The sequence below is a fragment of the Cervus canadensis genome, chromosome 6 (genome assembly GCF_019320065.1).
Source record: "Cervus canadensis isolate Bull #8, Minnesota chromosome 6, ASM1932006v1, whole genome shotgun sequence".
In the NCBI taxonomy this organism is placed as follows: Eukaryota; Metazoa; Chordata; class Mammalia; order Artiodactyla; family Cervidae; genus Cervus; species Cervus canadensis.
In genome coordinates this window covers 45,443,067-45,463,877 of record NC_057391.1, presented here as the reverse complement: position 1 = coordinate 45,463,877, position 20,811 = coordinate 45,443,067, and the positions used below count along the sequence as shown (strand labels likewise).

The window sequence follows — 20,811 nt, the reverse complement described above, 5'->3', positions numbered from 1 at the left end:
TCATATCCTCTCGATTTTAAAAAGGTATGAAAGAATCATTCTAAAAACCTCAAGAACACACCTAAATACTGTGCACCCCAGTGATCATTCCTATCTGCCAAGTTATTCAAATTGAAGTAGGAGTTGCAGAGTTTCCTTGACTGAGATACCATTCCTTCCACTATGGAATTCTACAATGTGCTTCTGGTTCTCAGACTCCCAGCACAGGCAGGTCTGGGCAGATTCATTTTGCATCCATCTATGTGCATATAGGCTCCCCTGGTGGCTCAGTGGTAAAGAATCCTCCTGCCCAGGCAGGAGAAATGGGTTCAACCTCTGGGTCAGACAGATCCCCTGGAGAAGGAAATGGCAACCCACTCCAATACTGTTGCCTGGAAAATTCCATGGAGCCTGGTGGGCTACAGCCCATGGGATCACAAAAGAGTTGGACACAGTGACTAAGCAACAACAGTAATCTATAGATAGATATACAGGAAAAGTGCCTTGTTCTTGGCTTGTTCATACCACTCATTAATTGTCTGTAGAATGAACAAATTTAATAGGTAACAACTGCTTACATTTATCTATATGGAAGCACCAGCAGGGACACAACAACCTGCTATGGCGAATTCATTCCATTATTTCCAAAAATACAGTCTATCTTGTCCTCCACTGGATCCCCCACAGGAGAGAGAAGAGCTTCCTTGGAACATTGCCTCCCTTGTTTAATTTTCTACATAAATTAGAGAAGATCGAAGGAGAATGAGAGATGTAGCCTCATATTTCACAGGCATTCTTAATAGTTATCAGACATGAGGCTGTTGTTAATCAGACATATGTTGGTTGCTATTTATTAAAATGTTACTTAGGACTTTGAAAGTAAAACATACATATATCCCCTATCAAAAGAAAAAAAAAATCTCCAAAACTATTTTCATCAAGTTTGTGTACCCTGTTCAGATCTATTTTTATTTCTAGCAAGTTGAATTCATTCCATTTTTAGTGGCAACTCCTTTAGGAAACACTCAAAACCTGCGTTTTGAGAAATGAAGTTAATGGGCCAGAACTGGTTTATCATGAAATACTCATCAAGTCAGGAAATAAAGTTCAAAGCCTTCTGCCCTTAGGTGAAGGGAACTGTTTGCAGGACAATCTCAGAGTAACTATCTAAAGGTCATTTTTTAGAGTTAGTAAAGAGAGTTCTAGTAGTGATGGACTTGGAGTCCATACTATTATTTCCTGTCATACATAATCTATAAAGGAGAGAACACATTTAATATACTCAATAAAGTGGTCAATCACCCTAAATTATAAAGCATAATTCAAAAGAGCTGGTGCATACAATACAAAAAGTTAAAAAAAGTTTTAAAAGAGGCAAAAGTCAGCCCTTTCCTCTCCTTGCCACATCTAGTTATGAGGGGTCAGTTTTTAAATGTCTCCCAACTGGAAAGAGCATTTTTGAAAAGCTGGCAGAACGGGGGTTCCACACGAAAGCAGCAGAATGGCTTGCCCTTGCTCCATGGCAGGGCTCCCAGTACCCAGAGAGCAGGCATTCGTTTGGAATGAGGGTCCCCACTTCCCCAGAAGGTGAAGGGCGATGGCACACTCCTGCACTTCCAGACTCTTGTTCTCAATGTTACTTATCAGCCACCACATTATCTGTCACCAACATGTGCCCTCATGTTACAATTAACTAGATCACAGCTTATCTTACACTCCTTACAGTTTAGGTTAATGTCTGTCTGATGAGATTTGGGAATGGTTAATCACTTTCCTGGTACATGGATTCTTAGCAGCTTTAATTTCAGAAAAATATACTTAATAGTCTACCCGGAAGCCCGGCACAGGAGACCACTCTCAGGCCATCTTGTCTGTTACTCTACTGAAACAGTTCTCCTACTGTGTGGAATATTAGCTTATTATAGTTGCTTCCACCCAAATCCTCTTGAAAAAGCAGGCAGGCCTTATTCTTGCTTGCACATGCTCACCACTCATTAAATATTTGCAGAATGAACAAATTTAAAAGCTAATAACTGTTTAAATTTATGTACATGGAATTACCAACAGGAACAGATCAACCCACTATAGTGTATCCATTCAATCCTTCATTCTTTGATGTAATCAACACTGAAAGTGGACTGGAAACACTAAGATGAATGAAACAGATACGGCCCCTGCTCTTAGGATGTTAACAGTTAATGGAGAAGAAAGACACTGAACAATCACACAAATGATAATCCAACTGCAAACTTTGACAAAGCATATGAAGGAAAAAGCAGGGGTATGTAGAGGTAGTAAGACACCTTGAGACACTGAGGAAAAGACTATTCAGAGACTGGAAGAAAGAGCAGGAATTCAGCAGGGGGAGAGAAAATGGAGAGAGGATAAGAAAAAAGTTTTCTAGGCATTGGCAACAACATGTCCAAAGGGCCTGGGTTGGAAAAAGCTTGACACATTCAAGTGAGGATGACTATAATTTAGCAGTAGGACAGTGAAGCAGGAATGACTATGGAAATCTATTCTCTCCTCCTTTTCCCAAGTAAATAACCTTCCTTCCTTTAAAATTGGGCTTCCCTGGTGGCTCAGATGATAAAGAATCTGCCTGTAATGCAGGAGACTTGGGTTCGATCGCTGGGTCAGGAAGATCCACTGGAGAAAGAAATGGCTACCTACTCCAGTATTCTTGCCTGGAGAATATCATGGACAGAGAAGCCTGGTGGGCTATAGTCTATGGGGTCACAAAGAGCTGGACACAATTGAGTGACTAACACAAGGTTCCTTCAAAATTACAAAACAAAATCTACGCAAGGCTTCTGTAAACCTGTTGAAGGGTTTCTAATTTTGTCCTCAGGTTAAAGAAAGTCTTCCAAACAGAAGAGGGACAGAACCAGACCTGCATTTCAGAAACAACATTCTCCCTTCTCTGTCTTGGTGGAGGGAGAGGTGGGGAGTAAGAGCAAACATGGGAGTTCAGCCAGAGGGCCCTGGGAGTCAGTGGGGACCAGGCCTGGACCAGAGTGGGGAGGGGGGTGTGGGTTTGGTGTGAATGTTGGAAGAAGTAACTTCCAAGGTCCTGGGGGGTGGATTCGATATGGAGGTGAAGTAGACAGTGTGTGTCTGTGGGTTTATTCATTCTCAAAGCTACCTTAGACCACCAGGGGCAATGGCAGTAGGCCCAACTCCCAAACCACCCTCCAAGCACACACCTGGGATGGGAGGTTTGTTGGAATGCATGGTAACAAGCCCGAGGTCTGGATCCTCGTTCTGCACAAGCAGTACGTACATTTCTCCCAGCCCTCGTCACAAGTTCTCATGGCTTGGTCCAGGTCCTGGCTGCCCTAAAGAAAGTAGCTGGGCTCATCCTCGTCAACAGTGGTCTTGGGGTTTCCAGGTAAGGAGCCCCTTCCTCAGTCCTACCAACTCAACATGCTCAGTGCTGCCGATGACTGACTACACAATGTCACATGGACAGTGAAACCTAATCTCTCCTCTTCCTGGAGTGGCCTGTAAACATCCTTCCTTTAAAATAACAAAATAAAAGCCCTGCTTCCCACTGTGAGTTCTGGCCTTGGCTGCCCCCACGGTCAGGGCTACAGCTGAGGACCTCTGGCCTCCCAAGCTTTTAGTGGCTGCTCTTTATTCCCTCTGCTCCATTCCCCTGACATCCAAAGCTCTTCTTAAAACATCCTTTGATATCCAGTTTCCCTTTCATACGGCCCCTACTGTCAAAAGCACGGTTTTGTTTTCTCGCTGGAGGACTGATCCAAATTTTTCTGCTGCGCACCCACCACTTCCTAGCTGTGCTCTTCCATCCTCACGCCAGACTGGTCGTCCTCACAAGCCCCCAGCCTGCTCTTCTCCAGCGCCACCTCCTACTCTGAAAGATGCCCCCCACTTTTCCTTCCGTTAATATCAAACAGTCCTTTTACCTTTTCCCTTGCTTGACTGCTCTTTCCTCTGTGACAGTATTTTTTTACAAAACCAGATTCCTCCCAATAAAGAACTGCGTGCTTTCCTAAAAGGGACCACCAGATAAAAGCCCCAGAAAGACACGAATCCCACTCCAATTCCACTATCTTAGAATCAACTTGATCTCTGACTTACAATGTCTCTTAACTTTGAATGTTCAGTTGGGCTAAAGCTTGACAAAAATTATGGAGTGTCTACTGTGTATTTGGCATAGGTTATCAATGATATTTCTATTCAAATACCCTCACATCTTTCTCACTTCTAAGTCCCTGCACTAATTTTAGGTGGATAATTGGAGATAGGGTGCTCTGGAGTAGGAGGACGAGGAGGAGCAAACAGCCTGCTGGCTAAACACAGGAAGGCAGAATGGGGCACGCGGTTCAGTCCCAAAGGGGGTGGGGCCGCGAAATCGGGTGGGGAGGACGGACAATGAGCATGGGGGAAGGGAGCGGGGAGCCAGAATCATGATTGAATGGGTTATCAGCTGCTGGATAATTGAGAGTTAACTGGATGAGAACTTGAAGCAGGGGAGCTTTTTGCCCACTCCAACCCCCACCCTAGTACACTGGGGGCTGAGAGAGTAATGACTTCCCATCACATGATGTCAACCACAGGTTGAGGGCCTTCTCCAAGCCCTTGCAGGGTGGGTGAGACGCTCAGAAGCAGAGTCCTCCCTCATATCCAGCTGAATGCAATGCACTGGCAAGACACCAGAAACACAGAAAGGACCACTAAGGCACTGACCCATGCCTTCCCTGGTGTCCAGCTCTGCCTCCTCCAGGGAGCCTCTGCGGGCCACTGCAGGGGAGCTTACAGACCCGGAGGCAGTGGGTGCAGGCAGCTCAGGGATCCATTCTAATTCCCATGGCGCTTTCACTTTCCTGGCAATTCACCCCCAGAACAGATCCCAGACACTGCGGCCAGCAAAGAACTGGACGAAGGCAACACCAAGATCATTTGCATGCTGGGGAGAGGCCATACCCCATCCCGTCCATTTACATGGGCAGAATGTGCCCGGGGACTTGGACCTAAAAAGCCCTCTGCAAGCACCGCAAGTTTTACAGAATGAAAGGGGAACAATAACCAACTCAACGAATCCAGAGGAAATAAAAGAGGATTTCTTCCCCTCCCATGTTGTTCACACTATGCCAATTACAAAATAGTTCACCAGCTTATTTAATTTCCTTAAAACTCTGAACACCCTGAGTTCATAAAAGTGAATTCTGCGCAGGAAGGAAGATGTATCTCATAAGAACAAGGCTGCATTTGGGAAGGTGGGAAAAGCCACACCTGTTCTCATCCTCCCCTCCCCCCTTTCTCACCACTCACCTGCCACCTTTCTGTTCTTCTCCATTGCAAAACCAGCATTCCTCTCACGGTTGGCTATGCACAAAATATCCTTCTGTTCTCCCAGTCACATCAAAGCACCTTCACGCTATGCAGACAGGTCATCGAGGGAATGCAGAAAATTAACAAACCCACCTAGGTTATTTCTATTAAAATTAGCCCCTCAGCCTGTAGGCTCTGTCAGTTTCCATAGAACACAAAGTCTGACAAGTCTGTTGAAAACTCTTAACCTTTCCAGGATGTGTCAACAGCTTGCAAACACAACAGGAGGATGGCACCTCTGCATTCAGTCTTCTCTTTTGAAATAGAGGAAGTATCAGGGTCCAGTCACTAGCAGATTTCACCTTTATCTTCATCCTCCATCTCCTTGCTCATCACCCACTGCCACCTGTGGGGCATACAACCGCCTAACTGGATAAAAACTGATGCCTTACAATTGTCTCTAAGGTCCTGACGGAGGTCTTATTCATCTCTCCCTCCATATCTTATTGCACTCTCCTTTCCACCATACTCAGAAGGTTGCTTCCTCACTTCTTCAAATAGGTTGAGTTCCATCTGCCCCAGGGCCTTTGCACAGACCAGTCCTCTGCCTGGGGCCCTCTTCTCACTTACTTAACCCTTTCTCATCCCTTTGGGTATCAACTCAAAAGTCACTTCCTCAGACCAGGGGACGACTCACATTTACCGTGTCATAGGTTTTATATATTTATTTTAAAGTGTGTTCCATAGCTGGTAACTATACATGGCATTTATAAGATTATTTAAATAAAACTCTATCTTCTCTACCAGAAAATAAGTTTCTTGAGAGCAGGAACAATGTATAATTTGCTCTAACACAGAACTTGGCATATAGTATGTGCTCAGTAAGTATTTAATTATTTTATCATGTTATTCTTGCAGTAGCTCCCATGACATTTCACAAAGTCTGAAGTAATCTCACCAAATCACAGGAATTCAAGTGGATTTCTTATCAATCACTTGAATATCCTTCTCCTGCCAAGGTCACTGTACCTCGTCTGAATTGATCTCTTTCTCCCCTTCTGCCTGTTCAAACCTAATCAACCCATAAAAATGTAATTACATAGGAGGCGGTTAACCCAGTGGGAAGAGCATCACTCTGGATTAGAGTCCTAGATTGAAATTCAGCCTTCACTATTTTTTGTGTGACCATGGACATGGCACTTCCATGCCCTGAACTTCTCTCTTATAAAATGGAAAATGTCATACCAACATACCCCTGTGAGAGATAAATGACATTTTTTCAAGCATTCAACACAGTTCCTGGCACATAGTAGATACTATGTAACTATCAGCCCCCTTATACAATGTAAAAAAATGCCTTCATTTTTCAGGTTAGACCATCATAAACCAAAGTCCATATGCCTAAAAATTGACATACTGTAGAAGCAACATGAGTCAAGTTCACACACAAAACTCATTGCCAGGAAAATCAAGGGTTATAGTCACTAGCTGACATGGAAACCCTCATCACAGGTATATGGGCTCATTTCCACTGAGGTCATACAGAGCCTAGAGGTAGGGATGCTGTCTGTGGTAGCAAAGCAATTCATGTTACAAAGATTTCTTTCCCAAAGTGCCCAACAAAATCCTAGTTTCTATCAAGACTCAGCAAGGAAATCAAACCAGTCAATCCTAAAGGAAATTGACCCTGGATAGTCATTGGAAGGACTGATGCTGAAGCTCCAATACTTTGGCCACCTGATGCAAAGACCTGACTCAATTGAAAAGACCCTGGTGCTGGGAAAGATTGAGGGCAGGAGGAGAAGGGAGCAATAGAGGATGTGATGGTTGGATGGCATCACCGACTCAATGGACATGAATTTGAGCAAGCTTCGGGAGATGGGGAGGACAGAGGAACCTGAAGTGCCGCAGTCCATGGGGTTGCAAAGAGTCGGACCCAACTTAGCTACTGACCAACAAGACTTCCTAAGAGCAACTAAAAGCAGAAAGACAGGATAAGAATGGAAAATTATAGAAAAGCAGCTATGCGCTAGGTACTTTCATCAGACTCATTTAGTGTCTTAATAATCCCAGAAGAAGGTACTGAGTCTTTGTAGAAGACTTGCTCTCCTCCTACACACATCTTCTGAGCATGGTCACTGAACAGCCAGCATTTGTCCGCCTTGGCCCTGGCTACATTTATTTCTAAAGTGGGCGTGTATTTCCCTGTTTCCAAAATCACTAAAGTAATTACTTGCTGTATCCAATGGGCTGGAATCACCTCTGCTCTGCTCATTCCTAATACCCCCATCAACCAAATCTAAACACACAGGAGACCAGTGATAGAGCATGAGCTATTTTTGCGTGACTGCCTATTTGAACAAATTCAAAAAGGCCTCTGAGTGCCAGTGAGACCAGAAGAATATACAGGCTTAAAAATGATAAGTGGCAGTTTTGCCAATATGTACTGAACTACAGTATTCTTTTAAGGAAGTCCACTATTCTCCATCTCCCCAAAAGTTCTTTGTTCTTTTGCTCTAACAAAATAAATTATTCCTCACCTTGGGCAAGTTGGTAGGAACGTGAGAAAATTATATTAAATCAGACATCCTTGAGATCAAAATAGATTGGAACAGGGGTTCTCTTTGTTTAAAATAGTTCTTCAAAGAGAAAGCAAAAAAGCTTAAGGGAAGAAAAAAGTTGTCAAACACCCTCCAGCACTTTGGAAGCACCTAAGATCTAGGAACTATTGATATGTTAATTAAATTTACTTTTATCTAGGATAGGTGTTTGCTGGTCATGGTCCCATTACCCTGTGGCACTTTTCGGCCTCTTGAATAAAATTTCATTTCTTGAAAGTCATTAGAAAATGCTTCCTTTACTATATTTCAGAGTGGCTTCCTCTCCCTTAATATACTTTAGTGAGACCTCATCTGATTAGGATGTTAACATTATAAAGTTCATCGCCCAAGTTCAGGGAGAACATACAACACATTAAGTTCATCCACCATCAGCCTTCTGCCCAGATAAGGAACCAATGATCTCAGATAAGAAGAAAGTCAGACATTTTCACCATTGAGTGATTAACAATCGTGTTGACTAGCTGCCTGAGTGGGCCCTATCTAGAATTGTAAATATCTAGAGAAGGAAAAGCCGTTTCAGCAACAACCCACTTCAGTAATCTATTTCAATCTATTGCAAAGCCTTCACTGCTGAAAATTCTTCCTCATAACCAACATAAATCCCCTGGGACAGTTTAACTCTGATTCTATTCCAGGAAAGATGCCTTTTCCGGGTTCTTGAAACATCTTCCTTGTACTGGTCTTATTCTCAAACCAATCAGGAAAGAAGGTCAGGCAGAGTACAAGACTGAGACCATCAAGAGTTGAATAAATCCAAACCTAGAAGTATCCTGTGGATTTGAACTCAGTCGATGTTACTTGATTATAATCTCACATTTTCTTTTCTCTTAAAAAGCTAATGGCATCCATGATGCCATCACTATCAGAATTTTTACTTTCTTCTGGAATAGGGGTTGTCAAAATATGAACTGTGGGCTGAATGCCTGCTTTTATAAATCAAGTTTTCTTGGGACACAGCTGTGCTCATTTGTTCCTCTATTATCTATGACTGCTTTCTTGCTACAGTGAAGGACAGAATTGTAACAAAGACCCCACTGCCCACAGATCCCAAAATGTTCACTATCTGGCTATTTACAGGAAAAGTATGCAGTCCTTTGTTACCACCAAAACGCACAGTTTCAAAATACTAGTCTAAGGCCCAAGGAGAACCCTTTGGCTATCTTAAAAACCAAGGCCAAGTGTTGCATGTTGAATGCAACAGTGATAATGATGAAGAGCAGGAAAGAACCAACATGGTCACCTTCTCATACGATCCATTTACCATCAGCATCTACAAACCCACTTTTGCTCCTTTCATTTGACTTGTTTTATCCAAAAATTGGGAATGTACCAATACTGCCTGTGAAAAACACTGAACAGTGGCACCATAACAACAGAAATAGACAACCAATCAGAGGCAGCACAGACACGATACATCACCAGGTGATCAGGATGTAAGCTCCACAAGGGCAGGTTTGCTGACTGCATTCACTGTAGGCTTCTCGGTACTTTAGAACAGTGAGGAGCACATCGCAGTTATCCAACGAATGTGTGTATGCTCAGTCGCTCAGTCGTGTCTGACTCTTTATAACCCCATGAAGCCTGATAGGCTCCTCTGTCCATGGGATTTCCCAGACAAGGATACTGGAGCAGGTTGCCATTTCCTACTCCAGGGATCTTACTGATCCAGAGATCGAACCTGCATCTCTTCCGACTCCTGCATTGTCAGGCAGATTCTTTGCCACTGAGCCACCTGGGAAGCCCGGTACCCAACGAATGCTTGAAGAATAAGTGAGAATTCTCACAAAAATGCCACGGAGCTCATTCTGGCGTTAAGCAAAGTGGCCAAGTAGAAACGTGAAACCCCGTGGTTTCAATCTCTCAATAGCTCACTGCCTGTGCCAATACGTGGTTCAATCGGTAAGCCCTCTTCTAGCCCATCTTGTTTTCAATTAAATAAAGACCCCTTGGCAATAGGATAACTAAATCTAACCTGATTAAATGGTAAGCATTTATTGGGGGTTGATTTACTTAGTACTGCATTAGAAACTACAAACCTAAAAAGAAATACAAGATGTTTTTTGCCTACAGCACATGCAGAACAGTAAAGCTATTAAAAACCTGAACTCTGGGAAAAAAAACAAACCGCCCAACCTTCCCATCCTGGCTCCATCCATTTGTTATGGGACTTTGGGCACGTTATCCAACTGCCCAAACCTCTGTTTCTCCATCTATAAATGGGAACAATTATAATATCTAACTAATGGTTGTTGCACAGTTACAGTGCCTGTCATATAGTAAGTATTAAAATACACTTATATTAATGAGTGGCTTACTATACTTTTTAATAGAATTACTTCCTTTTATTCTTCTATCATCTCCTGGGCTTACTATATTTCTTTGATATTTATTTTCTATGGGAAAATAAGAAACCTGCAACTGAGGCAATTAGTGAGCAATAACTTATTCATAATTTTGAAATTCCATGTATTGGTAGGGTTTATAGTTAGAGGACAGAATCCTTTCTAAGTCCTGGAATGCTCTTCCCCTAACACATTCCTTGGCTAATTTCCACCCATTGTTTAAGTCTGACGTTCAATGTCATTTCTCTGGAGCAACCTTCCCTGACCAATCCATTTTCCGATCGGACCAGTATCCACCGTATGGTCCCCATCCTCTTTGCACCCTGCACCTCCTTTCTGTAGAGACACCACTGCTGAAAACACTTGTGCAACAGACTGTCAACAGCATGTATGAAGCTATTGGTTTCTGTGTGTCTCATCTTCACACACAGGAAACCCCCATAAACTTTAGTGGATTGAATGACTGTGTAGTATGGAACCTGAAAGAAGCAGAGAGCATCGTGGGCTTGAAGAGTCTGTGGGGAGGTGAAACTGGGGGTAGTTAAGAGAGTAAAATGAAGAAATGAAGAAAGTTGACTGGTTTGCAGGTCTTAAGTTTTTTTTTGTTTGTTTGTTTTTTTTAAGGTAAGAAACAACAGCAGTATGTCATTTCTTGAGAAGAATGTATACAAACGCATCCTCAATCTCAGAGGTCCCTTTAGGTAGTTAATGGAAACGACTGAGCCGGGTTTCTTCTTTTGAGACGGAAGTGAGATTTTCAGAGAACATCCATGCCAACTGGAGCACAGGTTCCTTTGCACATCTCTGAAAATTACCAGAGTGCATTCCTCAAGGAGGGAGAAAACCTCGGGAGGGAGATTTTTCCATTCAACATTGATTTGGTCATCGAAGGCAATACTATAATACAAAGTAATTTTTTACTCTGTTAATTCAATATGGTTCTTGAGTTGTGACTATTCATGTCAAGTCTGTTACATATATTAAATAAATATTTATATATATACACACACAGACATATACACATATACAAAATCTCTCCCTTCTGTTCTCTAATTAGCACTCATTAAAAACTCAGAAATTCTGTCACTAAAGCACAAGGTAAGTATTCTACTAAGATTCTCATCTATGCCTTGTTTCTCAGGATATTATCAAGTATGTCCATATTCTAGGGAAAGTACAAACCTTATCTCCACTTAGGTATCAGAGATGGAAGATTTTAAAAACTAAGCAAAAAGAATGAGTCTTAATATGCAATGCAAATGGGTGAATTTTATAAAAGGCAAAGATAAAAAAATTATAATCCCTTTGGCATGCCATTAAGCAAATTCTTCCTGAGGATTATGAGTTTTAAACATACTCTGAACAATCCATTCATTCATTCAACTAATGTATGTTGTGCATTCATTTATTCATTCATTCAATTCAACTAATTTACCAAGTGCCCTTTATGGACAGCTACTGCTGGGTGTGGGAGGTTGGGGTCACTGGATTCAACGTGCAGCTGAGTAACAAGCGCCACCAGAGACAGAGATGATGTCACCATGCACTTTTCAGAGCGTTTGCATGATGATGTCACCCCTCACTTTTCAGAGCACTGGTGTACCAGGAACCACACAGGTCCTCAACCTGGGCATTACCAGTCTGGAGCAGGAAAAGTATAAAATCTGAGAGTAAGCCTTTATAACCTTTCACATAGATCTGACAGTGTAATTTTACCTCTGATAACTCTAATAGTTAATGGGGGCTTGTGTTATTTTAATTGTCTTTGTTTTTAATTTTATCCTATTAAAGTTATCAGTCCACTATAGACTGAAGGCAAAGAGAGACCGAGAACCTTGCCTGAGGGAAGGAAAACTGGCATAGAACCCAGGAGAAAGAGACAACAGGACAGAGAGTAAGCAAGAAAGGGAGCACACATTCAGCTGGAACAAGGAAGCAATGAGCAGTCCTTAAAGGCTTCCTGGAGGTAGTGGCATTTGAGGAGAGTCTGACAGAACAGGGCCAAACCTGGGAGAAAAGACCTCTTGAGGCAAAGTGAAAGGTTGGGGTTCAGAAGTACAGGGTTTATATAGGGTACAACAAGTACTGAAGCCTCTGTAAAGCAAAGAGGATAATAATAATTATAATCATGGCAAATATGTATAGAACATGTACTGTGACATGGGCTCTGTGTTGAGAATATGGTGGGAATTATCTTCTTTGTTCCTTCCAGTGACCCCCAGGGACGCTGACTTGTGAAAATGGTTCCCAGATAGATGGAGGAGGCAAGGGTGCAGCCTGGGCAGGCAGGAGACAGATGCCACTCAGGGACGGATGGGCCCCAAGTCTGTGCCTCCCACTGGATGAGGGTGGGGCCTCACTGGGACTTAGTCGGTTTACTCAATAATCTCTTCCAATGAAGGACAGAAAGTTATCCTGGGGGTTCTTTTGAAAGGGTAAGGTGGACCCAAGGATGAATGAACAGATGAGCAACAAGCACGGGTTTCTCCAGGTCTAGGAAGATTCCCACTGCAGTCTACCTCTTCTTAGTGACCTGCTGAAACCTCCAGTGAGCTGGCTGCATCTGGCTCCCGCTCGGAGTAGCCACCTCGTGCTGGTGAGATGTTGTGCCAACAGCTATTTAAACATAGATATTCATCTAACCTTAAACTATACATACTCTGCTATCTACCAGTTGGGCTTCCCTGGTGGCGCAGTGGTAAAGAATCTGCCTGCCAATGCAGGAGACCTGGGTCAGAAGATCCCCTGGAGAAGAAAATGGCAACCCACTCCAATATTCTTGCCTGGGAAATCCCATGGACAGAGGGGCCTGGAGGGCTACAGTCCATGGGGTCGCAAAGAGTCGGACACAATTTGGCAATTGAACAAAAACAGCAACCTACCAGTTAGTACAGAAACACTGCACTTGCTTTTATTTAAGTGTGATGTGATGTGTATAGATGATTTGATCTTAAGCCCAATGGCCTCCCGAGAGGCAAGAAGAGATCCAGGAACAGCAGGTAGGGACCAAGAGATGGATAGAGGCCCTAATTTCTGGATCCAGGATGTGGACTTGGAGCCTGAAGACAGGCAGGAGTTAATGCAGAGCATAAGAATCCTATGGGTAGCTCTTTGCTTCCACAAAGAACATTCTTTGGCACAACAGAACAATAATGTGAAAATGACCAAGCTACTCATGTGGCCCTAGGTCACAGTCATCTTGGGGGGAAAAAATTGGGCTGAAACAACACAGTCAGCTCTTCCTAAAGCAGGTTCCTATGATGCTCAGACATTCCCAAGTCTGCACTTTGCAGACAGAGACTTAAAATGTCTAGCTAGGGAATTCTTGAGTCTGCTTTAAATTTTTATATATATTAAAATACCAAACATAACATTTAAAATTAAAATTTATAGTGTCAAAATATCCACACATATATATATTCATATACACACACACATATACACCTCCACCTTTTCTTGAGACCCTTGCACGTAAGAAGGTCTGGTCCAGTTACCAATTTGGGAGACACTTCAGCAACTTTTAAGATGTCAAGCACCATAAAATCAAAGTTCCTGTTATTGTGGTAAATTGGCTTTCATTGCCAAAGCAAAACTACAGACAGAGTTAACCGTTGTAGCCACGAATAGCTGTTCTTGAATGGCCAAGAATCATGATTTTCAATGTTTTTCCATCCAAAAGAGGGGAACATTACTCACCAGGGCCTGAAACCGTTTCCTGCCCCATGAAGCTAAATTCCTACGCCAGCAAGACGGTCTCCACAGAAGCCCTTAAAACAGAAATGTCACTCCACAGAGTTCTCGTTGCGGCCAACAGAGCTCTAGGTTTAAACTTGACTGCAGAGACTGAAAATCTGTCTCACCGCAGAAGCAACGAGAGACCTTTATTTTTTGAAACGCCTGGAGACTGATGTCACGGTTCTGCCTCTCCAATGTCACCACTTCCCAAAACCCAAGTGAGCTCTGGAGAACGTGACAGAGACCTGAGATTTCAGTTTTATCCCATGGCTGGCATGTATTTCCAAACTCATTTAGTGCTCAGGTAAGTCTCAGCTTTAAAAAACAAGGTGAGGATAAAGACTAGATAGTTGACTCCACTGGCGTCTGTGTCATAGGAGGGGGACAACACTATTAATATGATTTTCAGCAGAAAAATGCACTGCTGTTAGGCAGGCTTCTCCAATTTCTTTACTACAGCCATATTTAATATAATGGTTGTTGCCATGATTAAAAAAAAGAAAAAGCCATTAACACATACCTCTAACACCTGAAAGAACTTACTGGTGATTCCTCCAGGAAAAATTCTGTAGAATGCTATACCTATAAAAGGGTTGAATACGTGCTGGTTCATGAACCACCCCCTCCCTCACTGCCCGGGAGGAAGTTTGTTATATAAATAAATGGATTTTCTGTGAGGACAACTATCCCTACACCTTGCTCTAGTTACAGCAATTAGCCTAAGTAGGTTTTGCTGTTACTTAGTTGCTAAGTCATGTCCAACTCTTTTGCGACCCCATGCACCATAACCTGCTAGACTCCTCTGTCCATGGGCTTCTCCAGGCAAGAACACTGGAGTGGGTTGCCATTTCCTCCTCCAAGGGATCTTCCTGACCCAGGGATTGAACCCGTGTTTCCTGCATTGGCAGGCTGATTCTTTATCACTGAGCCACTGAGGAAGCCCACTTAGCAGGTTCACTCCTTCTGATTTACAGTCCTGGACAATGTATGTCCACTGGGACATGGCCACAGACAACTCCTCAGGGTCTCTGGACACTGGCTTTTTTCCCAAAGGGTGTGAGGACTCCTTCATGACATCAAAATATGATGTTAACTTCCAAATCATTAAAGTTATTATTTTAGCCCATTAATTGAGAACGCTCATAAATTATTTAGCCGTGCTTCAAATATTTATAAATTGCAAGGCCATCTACATTTATTTCCCAAAGAAGACTATAGAAGATGTGTGTGCAGTGGGTGGGGAGGTGCTGTTTGGTAGTGGGAGGTATATAGATTCCCACATCCCTGGTGAAGACTCTGAGGTCCACGGGGATCCAGCACCCACAGGTTTGGCATCTCCGGCTTGGCTGCATGAAGACACTGCTCTCTTTCATATCTCCAGAGTGCAGAAAGGAGCTGGCTTTCAAGTCTTTTAATTTTGCCCCTTTAACTGGGATGTGCTCCACTATGAAGGCTTTGTAACGGATATTCCAATGAAATGCAAATATGAGCCACATTCAAGGGCGCCATTTAAAATGAAAACCCACACAAGATCTCTGGGCAAACCGCTGGCTTTAAAGGGAGCCTGGCTGACTTGAAAGACAGGACACTTGATCCTGGATGCACTGCACCACCCGGCTTCCTGCCATGGCTCTGCTGGTTCTGACCATGCAATTTCCAAAACAGACACCCTTCAACAAAGCCAAGAGCACATTTTTGTGGCTACGGAGTGAAGTGAGGTTTCTCTTTATTAGAGAGAGATGGCATTGCTACATGCATGGACTGGTTTTCCCTCAGAGGGTACCAGTCTCTGCAAGCCAACCTCCCAAGAGAAGTGCAATAGGAAGAAAAATACCACATGATTAAGGCGCCACATGGTTTGGGAGACAAGTGGGCTCCCAAGAACCCTGGGAAGGAAGAAGCAATTTCAGCACCACAACTTTTCTGAAGCCAAAGGAACATGGACTCCAGAACTGAATTACGCAGTGATTATTCCACAAGGACCACCCACAAACCAAAAGGACATTAAGTTATCAATGAAGGGGCTTCCTTGATGGGGGAATCATGAGCTCACTTCTGTGCTGGCAGAGAAGAAAGCTACTTGTGCAGGGTGAAGAAGAGTGAGCCATGTGTGGGTAAACTGGTTGAGTGGCTCAGTGTAAAATACAGACCTACCACTAGTGAAATGCCTCTGTAGGCTACCCACTGCTGGTCCTTCAACACTTTCTCAAAAGCACTATCTTGATGGAGAATGAACCATTTTACAGTAATGGGCCAGATAAATTGGAAAGGCAAGATGACTAGTGATAAGTCTGCAGTCATCACTCAAGTGTGATATAAGATGGCTTTGCAATGAATATGGTGGATACAGAAATGTGAATTAATATGGAACCCCAGAGAGATGCCGTCCCCCTCCAAGCAAGGCATCAGACTTACTGCCCAACTGTGTATCTGACTGTAGCATTTTAGGTGTAGACACTATAGGATAGGGGTTGGCCATATGCACCACTGGCCTAAAGAAAAGAAAACTCTAGGATAACCACAGAATAAAAGGATCCCCATTTTGTCTCTTCTCTTGAAACCCTCCCAGCACCAGCACCACCCCTTACCACCCCATTCTTAGATACCCCATGCCAAGCGGCCATTCCTTTCAGGTGAACTGATAACGACGATGTAGTAAAACAGAGAAGTCACCCAGTTGATGACAAGCATCACTGCAATGTGACCTTTCCAGCTGCAGGGAAGTGAAGCTCAAACAAAGCCCTCATTCTATGAAGGAGGCCCTGGAGGCCCGTGAGGATACAGTTTCCCCGGGGAATTCAGAATTGGGCTCTGGGCGCTAGGTGAGCCCCATTTCGGCCTCTGCCACTGTCACACCGGATAAAGCTGAAAGAATGATTTTTCTGAGCCTCGAGATTCTGTATTTGTAAACAGAAGAGATATAACTACATGGCTCCTAGGTCCCTGCGAGCACTAACTTCTCGTGTGATCGGTGCTTCTGAAATTGGGCTGTGTCCAGGTGGGGAAGTTCATTTACCCCCTATCTGGCTTACGCTCACAAAAGGGAGTGATTTCTTCCCTCTGAGGCTCTCATCTTGCCCATTATTCAGAGTGAGCTGCCTCCTGGAGTGCTGTCAAAATACATCAGCTTCAAAGACAAACACACACCTTTCAATCCAAGGCCAAGATAGTTTACTGTATAATTTATGATAATGTTAAGTCTGCTTCTCATAAATGTTAATGGTTCCACTTTTTCCCTTCATAGATGGGTAATTCTTAGAAAAGCAGCTGGATGCTAAAAGTTACATTTTTTTTTAAACAACATAACTGCCTCAGCCAACAAATCGGATTAAAACAAAATCAAACCCCACTAGGTTGCAGGCACAAAGACTCTGTTAATGGCAGTAAGTAAATCCAAAATAAAACCATTCAAAGTTCTGTTCTCCTGTGCATCTACCATGATTTCGTTAAGTTCATATTCACACACCTTTCTCCATGTTAGTGTGTAAATACTAACAGAGAAAGAGTTCATTATCTTACTCCAGATTCTTTCTATTCCTATCAGTTGCTGAATTTGTTGTACATTAGTCTAACATGTCTAATACGCCTGAGTGCCACCAGAGTAAATTCTTTCCTGCTAAAAATATTTTGCCATCCAGTCTTCAACCTTTCTCATTTATAGAATTAGCAAACTTTAATTTGAAATAGAAATGCCATCCCTTCATCGTTTATACCCTATAGAATTGCTTTGACTGCTAAGTGTGTTTGAGGAAGGTTCTCTCAGACATTAAGAAGATGGATTTTGAAATCACTCGAATCTTTCAAACTCATTTTCTGACAAAAGAGTCAATTTCAGTTTAGCTACTGAACTGAAGCTTTTGAAATTCCAAATTTTGAACCATCAAAATAAGACTGTAGGTCTTCTAAATTACTGATTCTACAAAATACAACAATAAACAAATTGTAACCAAAAATTTTTCAAAATTCCGCACTAAAACACCCACAAAATCATATGAAAGAAATAGGTTAAATGTCTTCAAATTGCTTGGTCTCAGGATGCCAAGATTCTAGTTTCTCTTCCACTTGATAACTGTAACCTTATTCATTCATTCTTTCATTATTTCATTCAACTAAGACATACTAAATTTGACAGCAAGACCCTGCTCTGGGCATTGGTGATGACAGAAGATAGTCTCTGCTTTCAAAGAGCCCACAGTCTGGGGGAGAAAGAGACACACAAACAAATAATGCTACAATGTGGTGGGTATGTTGATCAAGACCTGCAGAGAGTATAAGGAAGAAAAGTGGGTGGTGATGAGGGCAGAATGTCAGGGTTTCAGGGTGTTTTAAAGAAGGGGATGCCTCCACGGAGCCTTAAGATCTGCCCTGTCTTGGCATCCCAGGCCAGTTGTGAGGCTCGTGTAAGATAAAGCCTGGGAAAGGGCCTTGTGAACTAAAGCACAAAAGAGAGGGACTGGGATTATTTTCCATGGTGAGAAATAGCAAGCAACAGCATAATGAATGAGTTCTTTGGCATCTCTGGCTGTTAAGGAAAACATCCAAATATGATTTGCAATAGGGTTTTTAAAAACCCAGTTTCAGCCGATTTTCTCCATTTTACCTGTATTTAGAGAGGATTTAAAATGAAAGGACTCTACATCTCCATTTCACAGATGAAGAAATTTCGGCAAAGAGCCCCAAGAACTGGGGAAGACTGCAAAGGAGAAAAGGTAAGCCGCTCAGGCCCAAGGGGTGATGATGGTGGGAGATGGCATTTTTCTTAAATCATATTCTTTTTTTAGAAGATTTTTTTTTTAATGTAGACCAGACAACTTTTAAAGTCTTCATTAAATTTGATACAATATCGCCTCTGTTTTACGTTTCTGTTTTTTGGCCCTGACGCATGTGGAATCTTAGCTACGCAGTCTTGGTTCAAACCCACATTCCCTGCATTAGAAGGCGAAGCCTTAACCACTGGACCATCAGGGAAGTCCCTTAAATAACATATTCTTCTCAAGGATGACACTCCTGCCAAAAATGGGAAGAGTGATTTTCTCTTTTTTTTTTTTTTGGTTCATAAAAACACATCAGAAAGTAAACAAAATCCACATTATAAACATCCCAAATACCTGTGAAACACTTTTCTCCACCTCTTTCCAAGGCAGACAGAACACAGCATTAAGACTTGGTTCATCTTTCACTTGAGATGAAGGTGGACCTGACAAGCTTGTCATAAGCGCCCCGATACGGATTTGAAATACAAGAGGAAATAAAATGAAAAGAAAGAAGAAATCTGGGAGGGTTGGGATTCTTGGAAGACACTGTAAAGACAAGACATCAACACAAACTGGGGAGATTCAGTGAACATAGATGGAAGGGCAGCCACTGGGCAGAATGAACCAAAGTGCAGGGACTAGCGATGGCCTCGTCCAGAGACAAGACAGCTCCGAGAGATGTCGTCAGGAGTCGCCCGTGACCAGGGCTTGCCCCACTGCTGCTTCCACATAGAAGAATTAGACTTAACTGCCCCTGTCCCCTGAACCCCCTCCATCACTGCTAATTCTTGTGTTGAGAAGCGAATGGCCAGGATGAGAAGAGAGTACCAGAGTTGATGCATGTATTCCACGCATGCTCTGTTGTGCTTGCCCTGGGGAGATGAAGAGCCAGAGAAATCCAGTCTTTGTGCTAAAGAAGCTCCTAGCTCCCAGCGCCACCCACACGCTCTGTAGCACAAAGAGCTGGGGGCAACAAAGGAGGAGGGTGTGGCTGCTGGGGGCACCCAGTCAGGGAAGAATAAGAGTTTTGTGAAACAGATGATGAGAGGAAAGAGCCTGGGCCCAGGGGTGTGAAAACACACAGGGCATTTTGAGGAGGGAGGAAAAGCTAGTGTCAGATCCAGTGTGGGTGGCCATCTGCTTGGGCTGTGGTTCTCAGCCCTGACTGCCCATTAGACTCAACAGGAGAAAAAAATACAGATGTCAAATGTCCGATGTGGTGTTACGGGTGGTAGCACATGGTTGCGTTCCTACGTAAAACTTCAAACTATACCCTAAAGATTTGTGTACTATATGGTCTTAAATCACACCTCCCTAAACAATTAAAATCCCCACATCCCAGTGAAGTCACAATGGAATATGCAAAAGCAGGATTGAAGATCCTTGTCCTGGGGGAGACTTTTTTTTCTTTTTTTTAAGTCCCCTCATTTTAAGGTCACAAATCTTTTTTAACAGGAATTAAAAAGTTATATTTCACTATCTGCTAGGGAGAAATTAACAAAAACAAAATATATTGAGGGTCCTTTCAGTGATCTTTTTTAAACAAGCATTAGCTTCAATCCTTTCATACCACCTTGTAAAATAAATAGGTTGAGTTCTCTTTTACAGATGAGGAAACTGAGGCTCAGAGAAGTTACTCTCTTGTCAAAGGGCACACAGCCATTAAGAAGCAGAACCGGGGGCTCTGTGTGGTGCAGGGATGAGTAATTTTTCTGAAGGATCCATGCATCTATTCTGAACGGAATTTAGAAAATACCATCAAATGACATACACATCAAATGACAGGGAGCCTATCACCCTCTCTTACTCAAGCTCTAACAACTTAAAACAGGAGCTTTTAGCTGCTTATAGGAATTATTTCTGCAAACCAGTAAATCTGAAGTCAGCAATGCTTAAATTGCTCCTTGAAGCCCGTAGCCACTTGCATGCCTCTTTGTTTTTGGTCGGGGGGGTGGGGGGCTCTCATCTCTGCAATTCATTTCAACTTCAGTCTATACCAGAATCTCCAATCTGCCATGCCAAGGGCAAGAAGAAATACCCTCCTAACAAGACTCTGGGCAACACTAGGGCTGCCTGCAATCT

The 20,811-nt window shown here is 42.9% G+C and overlaps 1 protein-coding gene across 3 annotated transcripts in view; it reads right to left on the bottom strand.

Moving 5' to 3' along the window:
- The window catches only part of RORA (RAR related orphan receptor A), a 779,815-nt gene that overhangs the window by 649,932 nt on the left and 109,072 nt on the right, over window positions 1-20,811 (bottom strand). Inside the window, exon 1 of one of the 3 annotated variants that reach the window (XM_043471788.1) lies at window positions 13,937-13,979. The exons of the other annotated variants lie outside the window; for them this stretch is intronic. Coding sequence (XP_043327723.1) covers window positions 13,937-13,964 — 28 coding nt within the window. The 5' untranslated portion in view covers window positions 13,965-13,979. Of the gene's footprint in view, window positions 1-13,936; window positions 13,980-20,811 lie in introns of those variants that run through there. 3 annotated transcript variants of the gene reach the window in all.